This window comes from Parus major, chromosome 4 (assembly GCF_001522545.3).
Source record: "Parus major isolate Abel chromosome 4, Parus_major1.1, whole genome shotgun sequence".
NCBI lineage: Eukaryota > Metazoa > Chordata > Aves > Passeriformes > Paridae > Parus > Parus major.
In genome coordinates, this window is record NC_031771.1 from 5,555,075 (window position 1) to 5,568,837 (window position 13,763).

The window sequence follows — 13,763 nt, forward strand, 5'->3', positions numbered from 1 at the left end:
GTTGAGTAAAGTTACAAATTCTGCTTTTTACTTTTTTTTTTACACAAATCACTTCATCATTATTTCTGTCACATTTCTACTCCTTTGTCCTTACTGCACATCCTAGACCCAGGCAGTTTTCCCACATGTGATGCACGGAGCCAGGATTTCTAGTGAGAGCTGGCTGGGAACTCAAATGTCTTAAAAACAATGGCTGCCATCATCACTTCAAAGAGCCCAATAGATTTTTAAGGGATTTGGATCGAGGCCTGAACTGACTCCAGAGTGCTGAGATGCTTTATTGGTGCTTAATTTGGAGAGCATGGGAGATGTCTGGAAATCAACTGTTGAAAATGGCAGGCAGCAGAGGGATACCCTAAAACATCAGTTTCTCTAGAAGCTTATGCTCAAGGTATTGAAGGTGAGAGTATAATGAAGAATGTCAGGAAAGATTTGTCATCAACAACTCCAGTGACAGGAATTTAATTGTAGTCATCCCCTAAGCTGGAAAAAAGTTTCAGAAGGAGCTCCCAAATAGGTCCAGTTGACTCCTGAAATGCTAATTGTGAAATGTGTGTGTCTGGCAGTCGAGTGGCGTTGGCCAGGCTGCACTAGACATGGGATCAGGTTGGTTCAGAATAATAGCTGAACTAATTGTGTAATAAAAGTCACAGGTTTTTTAGACGATTAACCTAACTTTTTATTTGTTACAGGCTCTGGAGAAAACATGCATTGGCAGCAACTCATTCTTTATATTGCACTTGCCACTTTCTTCCTGCTCTTCTTCCTCAGCTCCTGGGTTTTGCTATGATATTTATAACTGTCTCAGCTATTTGCCTTTATGGAGCATGGAATCTTCTAGAAACCAGAGAAGAGCACACAATATAGATGGAGAAAAGCAGGAAAGGGATTGGCTCTAGTGCTTACACACACAAAAAAACCAAAAAACCACCACACATAAGGAAGGGCCTTTTTTTTTTTTTTTTTTAACTTCCCTAAGTAAATTCTTTGGGCTGTACTCAGGTTGTACTCAGGTCCTTCCCCTTCAGAATTTCAGAAACTTTGGTTTGCTAAAGATCACAATTCTCTGCTGCTTCATTCTGTTCTCCAATTCCACAGCCACAGCTGAGAAAGGTATTTATTCTCATTCATGTCTCTGTGGTGAAACTGGCCACTAGGAAAAAAAACAGTGCTCTATAAAAATAACTCTGCTCAATAATAAATTTGAGCATGAGGTCATATTTTTAACCTGAAAATAAATAGCTAAATAGTTTAAAAAAAAAATTAAAAGAAAATAAAAAGTCCAAAAAAGCAGCAAGCTGTTTATAAGGAAGAAAGGAGAACCATACTTCAGGAACTAATGAACTAATGATGCCTTATGGGCTACTTGGTACCACCGTAAGAAGGAAATCAGAGCAAATAGTTGTCTTTGAAAGTCACCTCTATAAATGTCCTTAGTAAAAATGAAGTAGTTGGCATGGCACTGGTGTCACCTTACGGTGTCTGTGGTGGTGGGGCTGTGACAAGAGACCTGTTAGGGAAAGTTGCAGGAATTGTTCAGCACGAGGTGAAGTCATCTGATGCAGGGCCATAAAGGCTCTTGTATACTTGTTCTTGGGAATGTACAAGTGTTGTAGGTAAAAATATTTTAATACTTTTATATGGCATCTGTGTGCAGTAAAAATACCATCTGGAGATGGCTGCCAAAGAAGTCAGTGAGAGGTGCTGTTTGAAGGGTGTGAGTAAAAGTAATGTTGCCATAAATTCCATCCAAGTAGGTGAGGTAGCCTGGGGATATATCCTGTGCACATCCTGTTCTTCCTTCCATACTCTGCTGTCTGATATCCCTGCTAGCTGTGCATCCAGCCTTTCCTTTGGCATGGTGTCCCCACCTCCCCTGCTTTGAGGGACAGCATCATGGTAGCTTCAGGGAGGCCAGGGAAGACAATGGGAAGTAAAAACCTTAAAGGAATGCCTCATCACTCTCTTCTTGCCTGTCTTCAAATCATCCCAGAGAATTTTTTTTTTTACATCACTAAAAACAAGGAAGGATGTTGGCTCTGAACTGTTCATCGCTACTTAGTAGAAGCACGGCTTAGCCAGCAGCGTCTGCTCCATGGCCTGCCTTGGCAGCACCCTGCAGGCTGTGTGTGGACACCCAGGGAGCTGCTGCAGGAGCTGAGCCCCGGGAGCCAGGCTCTGGCAGGCTGCAGCTCCCCCGGGATCCCAGCCCCGGCACAGCCCCACACGCGCGGCTGCTGTGCGCTCCCAGATGTGACAGACAACACCGTGCTCCCTGCAGGCCCACACAGCTGGGCCCAGTGACTAAGCCTGGCTGTGCACCCACACACTGATGTCAGGAGAGCAGCCAATAGCTCAGAGTGACTCTCCTCGTCCCTGTGTGCACGTCAGCCACAACAGTGGCAAACCCAACAATGGGCAAGGAGGCGGTCAAAGGAAAACCCAACTTCAGACTAGGAGCAACTGATGTAAAATGGGATGTGCAACTCCCATTTCCAGTGAAAGGAATCATCGATATTAGCTCGGTCATTTTAAAATGTATGAATCATTAGATGACAAAGCCCATAAATTGATTCATAAACAGCTGTCATCTTAATATGAAAACTCTGAGATTAATCTGTCTGAAAAATTGCAATTCAATTGTGAATGGAAATAACAGCTAAAATCCAGCATTCATCTTGGCCAGGGTGAATTTTATGAAATAAACTTTAGACCACACTTCTGAATTCTATCCATCCTTGCATGTATAATATGTCTGTGCAAACATATGCACCAAAATGCTGTCTGGCTGCCTGAGTTTAAGTTAATTAATGAATATCGTTATTTGCAATGACCTTGACTTGCTGGTCATTGAGGGGAAGGCTTCTGTCATTGTTTGCTTGCTGAGTTTTTTGTTGTTTTTCCAAGGTACTTGTTGGCTGTGGTGCAATGACTCAAGGAGTGCAATTAGTCAGAATGAGAGCCCTTTATACTTGTGGCAATAAAGTTTGGCACATACATTTTTGTTATTTTCCCTGCAGTGAAGCACTCCTAGATGATGTATGGGTTTGGGATTGGTTGCACTTGCTGAGGTAATCAATGCCATGGTACCTTCTTTGAAGAAGACTGAAGAGTTTTGTAACTTGAGTTTTGTGGTAGGCAGGTGATGGGCAGCCTGATGGGACTCAGGGAGACTGTCACCCTGCCAGGGAGTGAAATGGGGAACTGGGAACTACCATGAGATGGGAAAGTCCTAGGGGAAAGGAAAATGAAGGAGCCTATGGAAAAAACAAGCTATAGGGTTATGAGGATTGGCTCAGGAAGAAGGCTTTGAACTTCAAGAAAGGAGGCAGGGATTAAGAAGCATTGGGTAAAGGAAACACAGCTCTGGAGCACATGGCTAGGAGCCATAGTGAGATACAAAGGAAAAGTAGTCCAGAGGACAGAGCTTGGCATGAGGAGCTGGGGAAAGATTTAGAAATAGGCCAGGAACCTGTGCCTGACAGCAGGGGAAGGGAAAAGAACAGGGTGGGGACAAAGGATGAGGAGACCAGACAGGCTGGGGGTGGAGGGTGGGGCAGCCAAGAGAAAGGAAGATGAGTCTGTGCCTATTTCAGTGTTCTCCTGGTTCTCACTCCTGGGTCTGGCATTACACAGCCTTTCCCTTCATCTGCTGTCAAAAGACACTGTCATGCCCTGATAACGTGGACTCCTACACAGGAGACAACCTGCCACAGGGGACAGCCTTTCACTGCTTGGGACACAGAGTCACTGTGGCCTGTGGCAAAGCCACTGAGCCCAGCTTTATCTCCAGTGTCATTAACCCCCACAGGGGATGGGTAGGGAATTTGTGACTTTTAGATCAACAACATGAGCAGCCCACAAAGGTTTCAGAACAAACATTCAGACTTGTAACGACACCCATAACTCTTGCTTTTCATTCTTGAGTCCCAGTTTCTTGAGGTTTGCACCTGCAGCATTCTTTTTAAGGTACAGCTGGATTTTCCCTAGAAAAGCCTTCCCAAATGCCATGTGAAGTATGGGATGGCTGGAATTCATGGCAGTAAGACTTCAGCAGCTGAACAAGGCAGAAGTCAGTAGGGGGCCACATTAATGTCCATTAGCATTTGCTGGGGGCTCTTGGAGCAGGTAATTCAGCTTTTACAGTGAAAATCAGTCAAGTCTGCACTTGATAAAACTAATGAGGGCGTAACAATGTGGCTTATGCAAGCATTCATTCTCTGTTTTTTCCTGAGGAGGAGAAGGATATAAATTAAATAGATATTCTTATGTAATGAGTATTGCTTTTGCGTAAAAGGAGACAAAACACTGAGCAATTTAACCTCCCAGATGCTTGGAAGTTAATGATTGCAGGTCAGCTTTGAGATAATAGCCTGGGCAGTGTTGGGAAAGTCATTTTCTGGCAGATAACAGATCCCATTTTGGCATGTGGACAGCGGATTACAGTTCTTTAACCACCACGAAGAGCTGCACTAAGCTCTGGTCTCTCCAAGAAACAAACAAGATTTCACAAGAGCCAGCTGGCTTTAGTTGCACTTACAGTACTTGTAACCTCAGATATCGTGGGAGATGCAGTCATGGTGAACTTAAAGACATATAGGGATGGTTTCCTAGCTGAGAAAGGGGGGGGGATTGCAGAAAAACATGTTTGTCCCAAGCTGGTCAGTGCATGGATGGATGCATTGGGGTGTGGTGGAGCAATAACTGCATCCACCCCAGCACTGAATTCTGCCTCAGGCTCATCTGGGAGAGTTCTCCCTCCCTAGAACTAAAAGCTAACGCAGCACAAGGGACCACATCACTTCATTGCACTTCCAAAGGCATTCCAGGCCTTGTCTCTCCTTTCTCAAACGCTGCTGCGCCGATACCCTGAACAGGGAGCCGTCTTTGCAAGGGTTTAACGTGTTCACTGTGCCACTGGAACTCTGCTTGTGTTCTGCATGAGATGCTTGATCTGTGACCTGCTGCTGCAGGGTGTTATGCTCTGGGGAACCCTGCAGTGGGGCCTAGGTTTGGAGATCCATGGAAACAGTCCTGAAACAAAGAGAAAACAAACGGGAGAGTTGTGACATTCCTTCTGGAATACTATCAGCATGGATTGTTACCAAGAGAGAGGGGTTTGGGGTTATTTCTTTATTCTTGCTGTTTTCTACCTGCCAGCTGATACAACCTACAGAAATGACGCAGAGCAAGATTTTGGTTGTGCAAGTGGTAGAAATTAAATTCATGATGTAGTAAAATAATTTTCTTTTTCTTTGTAATGTCCCGCTGATCTCATGTCTCCTTGCCCTTCAGTGTGACGTGATGAAAGCTGCATGATGTGGTAACTGCTGTTCCCTGGGAATAGTCTGTCTTTGCTGTATTCCTCCAGGAGGTTACTTTGGCCTTGTACTATAACATACCAATGAATGGAAAGAGTATTTTCCTCACTTCCACCTATATTTATATTTCCAGCTGCAGTCCTGTGAATAATGTAACATTCTCCAGAATTAGCCCATGTGGAAGTTATGAATTCTATGACCTGTATAAGAGTCTAATTTAAGAGGGGATAAAGACAAATCTGTAACAAAAATTTCACTTTTTCATGATCACTTGCTAGGAGAGAGACAGCGAAAGAGACATTTTTGACTTGTGAGGGGTTTGTAGCTGATGTGGAAATGTCTAGAGCTAAAATTATTGCAGGCAGACTTGTTGCAAGCAGCCCTGCTTGAGCAGGGGGTGGACCAGATGTGCAGAGGTGCTTTCCAAACTTAATTATGCTGTGTTTATGTGAAGATCCACTTCCTAACAGTTTGGCTGTGCTCTGATCAAATGGGATAATGGGTTTCTGAAAAGATAACCACGCAGGCAGGCACTGGCTGGATCTACCTCACAAGGACTGATATTCCCCCCAAACACAGGGAAGATCTCCCTCTAATCTCTGAATGTCTGTCCAAGCACTTCCCATGCAACACCAGTTGCTTTACCCTGTAGCACAAGACACAACAAAATGTGTCTTGAGTCCTGAGCAGGGGGCCAAGTTATTCTGGAACACTTCTTGCCACCCCTCCAGTGCCATGGGATCAGAGAGATAAATACCTAAATCATGGTCTTATGGTTATAATACAATGCTGTGAGAAAGAGATGTGATTGTATGATTGTTCCCATTAAGGAATCTCTCAACAAGTCTGGATTTCATTGAAATCCAATATGAACTGAAATTGAGTTCATGATGTTTGATTGCAGAGAATTTTATTTTTTAAAAAATTTTTAATGTATATATCATCAATCTTTACACTGGCATTATTTCTTTTCCTAACCTGGAGTAATTTTGCTAATTTAGATATATTACTCTATGTGATGAGGATTGAGAGAGAGAGAGAGGGTGTGTATATGTGTTTGTATGTACATTAGAGAGAAGGAGAGGGGTGATTTTGCTGATTTTGAACTCTAACCCCCATAAATATTTATACTTAGGACATTATTTCTCATTTATCATAAAGTGAGGTCAGTTCTCCATCTCTTAGACCTGCAACAGCTGCCAGTGCTTCTAGACAGTTCAGTTCTTCTTCCAAGTGCAATCATTCTGGACCACAGAAAATTTGATTTACTTCCAATTTAGGCCTTACTGGATTTTTTGTTCTCTTATCTTCAGCTGTGCTGGGCTGGTATGTTTCCAACATTTGTAAAGACAACCCAAAACAAAGATTTGGCCATCTGTGGCATTCTCAGATTAAGCATATATTGAGAAAATGTTATTTAGAAAGACATAAACAAATGTCCACTGGTGCTTTAGAGGGAAAAAAGTACTCCTTTGAACTGGAATGGAGACTGTAAGAGGTTTGTAATAGGGAGGAGATTTTTTTTTTCTGTTCTTGATGTAATATCTTTCTACTATTTGCACCAGAAAAAAAAGAAAAAAAAAAAAAAAAAAGAGGAGGAAAGAAATAAACTTTTGTTTAAAAGAAATATTGATGAAGAGTCTTAAAGTCTTCAGAAAGGTAAATGAAAAGCTGAACTTCTGTTACAGATGTTTTTAAAAGAGTGACCACTCAAGAAGACTTTCCCAGCACTTAAGATCCATATATACTTGGAGCAGAGAAACTTTGCCTCATAACCTGCACCTACAAAAGTAGGTGGGCAAAACCTGAAGCTGCTTTCTATAGTAACTAATATTTAGAATGAAAATTCATTTATAGCCAAATTGGTGGCTGTTTGCTTCCATCATACAAGGCAGGTGCAGCATGTGCTTAAGTTCCTAAGCAAACATATAAATATTGATCCAGAATATAAATATCTTGATGGTGAAACAGCTAAAAGTTCTGAGGAAAAAATTGGTACTGAATTTTTAAACTCATGCTCAGGCTTTGAAGGAAGGAAATCTTCCTCCCAAATTTAAACTCAAGCAGTTAATGTACTTCAAGTTTTTGACATTTCCTGTGACAAGCGAGTATGTGAGAATTTGTGGGAGACCTTTGGTGTCAATATGTGCTGGAGAAAGGAGATGGATGATTTTTTCCTCTGCTAGCTGAGCACTAGACAACACTGGAACAGCTTCAGAAGGGACACAGAGCTTATCCATCTTTTTGGCTAATTGCTTCTTGGATGTGCACCAAAGAGAGGGATTGGGAAGCCAAGAGTCCCAGGGAGTGGAGAAGCTCTGTGGTGGAGAGGAGGCCTGGGCTGATCCATTTCCAGCAGCTGGAAGTGTTCCCTGCCGCCACAGTGACACAAACCACCCGCTGAGATGTCCTCATGGTGGGAAGATGGATGAGCCTGAATGTTCCTGGGTGTCTTTGCTTTCCTGAAGTTCTAATTGCTTTTCAAAAGTGAGGGGCTTATTGTTTGTTTATTTGATTTTAATTCCATAGTAAATCAGGTCTTCTGCAGATTAATTTAGGATGCTTTTCAAACACTTTTCATTATTCCTGTGTGAGTAAACTGGAGATGTCATCCTGGTAAACTGTCAGGGACATACGGCTGAAACCCCTTTAAAAGCAGCTTCTGTGAACGGGGATTGACATTTCCTGGGCTTGTCATATGGCAGGATTTGTAGCAATAACTGCTGGAAAGCTGAGAAAATTGTTGCCCCTTAGATTAAAAAACAAAAACTGATAGATGGACCTGATGGAGTTTTTTACTTTTAATTGAAAATATCTCAAAAATTACTCTTGGATTTTTCAGGGTTTTCCTGTAACCACACTAACAATATAGTTTAGGTTTGAATTGTACTTTGGAGTTTTTTCCCAGATGTTGTTACTGGGAGTCTCTAGAAATTTAAGAATTATATATTGAATAAACGAGATGGTAGGATGTGCAGATGAGTGCCTTGTATTTAGTATGACCTGTATGTGTGAGAGCAGCACTGAATAAAGCAGCTTTTTCTCTGTAAGAGGTAAGGCATTCCTGCAAGGAGCAGGGAATTGGACTCAGATGATCTTTATGGGTCCTTTCCAGCTTGAGATGTTCTCTGATTCCATAAAAAATTGTAGCTGGTTACAAAACAGTGCAGGACAAACAGAGAATGGCAGCAGTTCAGACAAATGGAACAGGTTAGAGAAAAGGTCTCTAAGAGGTACTTTTGAAGTAGCAGGAAGGTGGGGCTGAAAGCACTGTAACACGGAGTGTTTTACACAGGCCAAGAGAAGGCTTGTGGAGGGGTTGGATAATTGATGGTCTGGGTGGAGGGGAAGCAGTCGGGTGGGTGTAATTGTGTGGAAGATCTGAGTTGAGGAAGGGTGGTGGAAGAGGCCACAAGAAAGGAAAATGCTACTGCCAGAATCGCTTTAGTTGATGTTTAAGGGCAATATTAATGACCATATTAAGAGGCTGGACTGCAGAAGAAAGTAGAGTGGAGAAAATAAAACCAGGAGTGTTTTCCATTTGAAGAAAAGAAAGGAAAATCTATTTAAAAATATAGAAATTTGGCAGATCTTCAGGTGAGCGTAGATTGCTTAGGGAATAGGACTTTCATTTTAGCTCTGTTATCTTTTAGTTGTAGGCCCCATGTACACAATTCCCAGTGACAAGCTTCTAAAGAGTTCTCAAGTCTCACAATCTTATTGGTGAACTGGATTTTAGTGGTTTTCAGAAGGATCATTTGATAAGGAATTTAAGCTGGCCGCCATACCCACCCTGCCACCACTGGGTTCAGCCCCCTCATGGAGATCAGGGCACCAAAGAATCTGAGAAATGCCAGGACCCCGTCCTGTAAAGCTCGGTGACTACTCTGCAGCTCTGGCAGGGCATCCAGCTGAGAGCTGTGACGGCTGCCGTGTGGGCAGGGAATGTCAGGTTCCAGCAATGGCTGAGTGGAACCATGGATGCTTAGGCTTTAGAAAAGCTTTTCTAGTTTTAAGCATTTTGAGATTGGTTTGCTTTTTTTTAAAAAAAAAAACTTTAATTAGAGTTTTAAAAATCACATTTTCACCCCTTCCTTTCACCTACTTGAATTCAGCTTCATCTTCCCTTCATCTGCCTCCCAAGAGAGACACAAGGACTTTGGGAGGCTCCACAGTGCAAGGACACAAAACGCCCTGAATGGAGTTTCTCTTGCAGAGGAGCAAGAGGAAACAAGGAGGGTCTTCACCGTTGGCCGTGACTGTCCAGCTCTCAGGTACAGTGATAAGGATTAGGATTTCCATGAGAAATAGCAGAGTGTTTGAAGTGGATGGGTGGCTGGGGAACGGAGGGGAGGGGGAATGCTCCCGGAGCAGCATTGCTGCAATGTCCATTTGGCAGCAGCTGCCTGTCCCTGGGCTGTGCCTGTGGCACCGAGGGGAAGCTGACACGGAGTGAACCTGTGCCTGGGCTGGGCCGTGCTCTGCCTGCTCCCTTCATCATGAGGGTGTGGGAAGCAACGGAATTGTCTCTGCTCTGATCAGAGCAGAGACAATTTACCAGAATCAACTCCGATTCTGGTAAAGATCTAAAATTTATGGCTTGCCAGGGGTCAGAGATGGGAAGGGAAGTTAAGCGGCAACAAAATATCCTTGACGTAGTCGCTAGCAAAGTGAACATTGCAAACTGCGTGCGCTGAAGGCTGTGTCTGCCTTGGCGTTGGTTTGTTCCTGTGGGTTGCTGCACATCGGCTCTGTGAAAAGCCCAGTGTTTGCAGTCTCGCTTGGGACTGCCCGGGGCTGCCCGTGCTGTCTTTGAAGCCAGAGAGCTTCCCAAGCTCCAGGCATGAGCAGCCAGCCCGCTGTTAAACAGGAGATTAGGGGCGCAAAGAAAGCATGTTTTGGGAAACAAACCTTTTCATCCTGTTTTGTTGTCAGCCTTCAGGCACAAAGTGCATTTGATGGGTCACTACACTTTATAAACTCTGTGTAATTTGTTTTATTAGAGGGGGAAGGCCTGTGACAGAATTTTCACCTGTTGTCTTTTGCTATCAGTTTGCTCCTGTTGGGTGGGAGGAGAACTGGTTTCTGGTGAATGCAATGGAACAAAACGGTTGCCGCGGATTTATTTTAAACACATGTTTCATCATATTGCGATTTAAACAATTTAGCATGGTGCAGAGGCCACACAACTTCTCCTGGTCTAAAATAACTCTCCGGTTACTTTTTTCATAAAGCCAGAGGAGAAGATGTCCGACCGATGTTTGCTGCATCCCGTTTCCAGCGCTGCCGGCAGCGATGCTCAGCCGGACAGAGGCCGGGGTTCCTCGGTGCGGGGACGCGCTCCCGCCCCTGCCCGCTGCCCGCAGACGGCCGGCCCGGCTGTGCCGGCGCAGGGAGCGGCCCCCGGCGGGGGCGGGCGGGGGCGGGGCGCGGCGGGGGCAGCCCGGTGCCGGCGGGGAGCCCGGCCCCGGCGTGCTGGGCTCTGCCGCTCATCTTGCTCCCCGCTCTCCCGAGCCGGCAGCAGAGTTGCGCAGCTCCCGCCGAGCGGCCGGGACGGGACGTGTCGAGAGCTCGGCGGGGCTCAGGGCTTGCGAGGCGAGGCGAGGCTGGACGGCCGGGGCAGGGGCCGAGGCCGCCCGGCGCTGGCGGCGGGGGGCGGCGGGGGCCCGGCGCGGCGCGGTGCCGCCGGGGCCCGGCGCATGGCGGCGGCGGCGGCGGGGGGCATCGCCACTCTGCCCGACGACGGCGGCAGCGGCGCCTTTCCCCCGGGGCACTTCAAGGACCCCAAGCGCCTGTACTGTAAGAACGGCGGCTTCTTCCTGCGCATCAACCCCGACGGGAAGGTGGACGGCGTCCGCGAGAAGAGCGACCCGCACAGTGAGTGTGTCCCGGCACCGGGGCGGGCGGGCGGCTCCTCGCCCGGGCAGCGGGGCTGCGAGAGGGACCGCGCCTCGGCCGTCCCGCCCTGCCAAAGCTTCGGCAGCGAGCCGTGCTTGGGAAGCGCCCGTCAATGTGCAGAATGTTCCTATGCGAGTAACCGCGAGTGCGCAGACGGAGTTAATTCATACCGAGTTAATTCATACCGAGTTAATTCATACCGAGTTAATTCATACCGAGTTAATTCATACCCACGTCCCGTAGCTGGTGGTTCCGCACCGGAACCCTCGGGATGTCCCGGGGCAAAGCCTCGCTGCCGGCTCCGCGCTCAACCTGTTGGGTGCAGAGCTCGTCAGGTGCACAGAGGTTTGGTTACGGGCTTGAGGAGGTCTCGAGTTTGTTTGCTTGGCCCTTACGGAGGTCTGATGGCACTTGACGGCTGTACACGGCGGCGGTGAATGTGTTGGATACATCAAGGTAGAGAGGAAGTTGTTCTTCTTCCCAGTGCGGGTAGGTGCTCATGAGTAGGAGCACTTTCGGCACACAGGTACTCTTAGGAACAGAGGGGCAAATCTGGCCAAGGAAGCAGGGCTTATAACAAACTGCTATTTGCTTATAACAAACAAAGGTATCAGAACACCTTTTTGGCTTAAATGTTACATCTTGCATTGGGTTTGTTTGTTTGTTTGTTTGTTTGTTTGTTTGTTACTTATTTAATGATGGTTTAGATACAGATAAAACCCAAGGATTCTAGCAGCAGGAGAAGGCTCTCCCTCCAATACCTGGTCTTTTGAGGGGAGGGAAAGGCTCCTGGGCTGGGAACACAGCCCATGGACTCGGTGATTACAGGCTTGCAGGGAGCGTGTGGCAGGTTGCTGTTAGCAGCACAGGGTGCTTTTTGTCCCACAAACAAAATGCCTTTTGCAGAGTTCAGAGTATTTTGGAAGTATTCAGCACAGAGGTTTTGTGGATGTGGTGGCGAGTTTTTGACTGTGAGGCGTTTCCTTCAGCGCAGGTACAGGGAGCTCCTGCGTAGCTGTCAGATCATCCCAGTGCCATTCCTGGTTGGAGGGAATTTGTTGCTGTGCAGTGTGTGCTGGGCCTGCCTGCAGGCCCTTGGCATGAGGAGTAGGTGAAATGCCTTGCTGGGATTCTTCATCTGCTTTGCACCTGTGCTCTGAGTGATGGATGCAGGGACAGGGCTAAACTCAGGGACTAAGAGGACATGAGGACAGAGACCAATGATTCTTAATATTACTTTCCACTCTGGGCATTCACTTTTTGCCAAACAATTAGTTTTACCCAACAATTCCAGAGAAACCTTGTAACAGGAATCCTTAAAGGAAATAAATCTCATCAGACATGGCACGTCACCTGAGAAGTAGCTATGGAAATGTGCTGGCAATCTGCTGCAAAGGGAGGTGATGTTGAGTGGAGGATGTACAAGGCTGAAGCTGAATCCAAAACATTGCCATGGCTGTTGGGTTCTTGCTTCATTCCCTATCTTTACTTTTGAAAAGTGCAGGGAGTGGTGGTGTGTGGTGTTGTATGCTCACCTGGCTGGCCCAGGCTGCCCTGAGTGGAGGTGGTATTTATCACTGCTGCCTTTCTCATCGTAGAGTTCCCCCATAATAATTTCTTCCCCCCTGCCTTTTTTTTATGATTCTCTCAGTAAAACTAATACTAGTTTTTCATTCTTGAGTCCATTGAATGTGTGTTTTGTCTTCCTGCTGAGCCTTATCAATGCTAGAATTTCCAACTGACATCTCGTGCTTTCCTAGAAATTAATTCTCTCATTTTCTCATTATCTTGGCTTGCTGCTTTTTCTTCCTTTCTTCTTCTTTTTTTTTTTCCTGGAAGAACTCTAGTTCAGAGAAGCAGAGAATAATCAGTGCTGGAAGCATCAGCGAGGCTCATTGCTGAGGCATTGCGTGGTTCACATCCTCAGCATCCTTGCTGTAAATACGTCATTCCACACGACTCTGCTCAACTCTGACCCGGTGAGTGCTGCTCTGTGGAAGTCCCTGTGAAATCTCGTGGTATTCCTGGCATGGCAGAGGGTAATAAATCTTGGACAATGTGAGAGGACTTCAGAAAAGAAATTAGTGATGAAAATATACACCTCAAGTAATTCAGGGTGATTTTCTTAGCAAAAGGTTTTGTAAGGTGGTTTTGAGAAAAGAAATACAATGTCTGCACAATTTGGTTTAGAAATAATTAAATGCCAGTTAGTAGAGATGCTTGTGGTTGCTGCTATTCTTAGGAATTAATTATACAAAATAAATTTCAGTAGCACTTCATCCTTCTTACTTTTAAAGGAAGTTCTTATTTTAGAAGGCAAGTTATTATCTCCTTATGTTTCAGACCAAAGTTTCAATACTATAAACCAATTTCCATGATCCAGGTCCTTTTCAGCTCCCCTCCTCCTGCCTCTATTTGAAATACACATCTGCTTTGTGTCGTGGCACTGTTTTACACTCACCCCACTCACCTCCATTTATTAATAATGGTGTCATTAATGAAATTAGGAATGGAAGTTGATGTCCTGCATGCTGGAGGATTGGG

General features: G+C 45.5%; 1 protein-coding gene and 1 long non-coding RNA gene across 2 annotated transcripts in view; one reads left to right on the forward strand and one right to left on the reverse strand.

Moving 5' to 3' along the window:
• LOC117244239 overlaps window positions 1-13,763 on the reverse strand; it is a 20,773-nt gene continuing 7,010 nt past the window's right edge. The window contains exon 3 of the long non-coding RNA XR_004496933.1: window positions 1-5,034. This is a non-coding gene — a long non-coding RNA (uncharacterized LOC117244239). The remainder of the gene's footprint in view (window positions 5,035-13,763) is intronic.
• The window catches only part of FGF2 (fibroblast growth factor 2), a 19,016-nt gene continuing 16,016 nt past the window's right edge, over window positions 10,764-13,763 (forward strand). Inside the window, exon 1 of the mRNA XM_015624147.2 lies at window positions 10,764-11,198. Coding sequence (XP_015479633.1) covers window positions 11,021-11,198 — 178 coding nt within the window. The 5' untranslated portion in view covers window positions 10,764-11,020. The remainder of the gene's footprint in view (window positions 11,199-13,763) is intronic.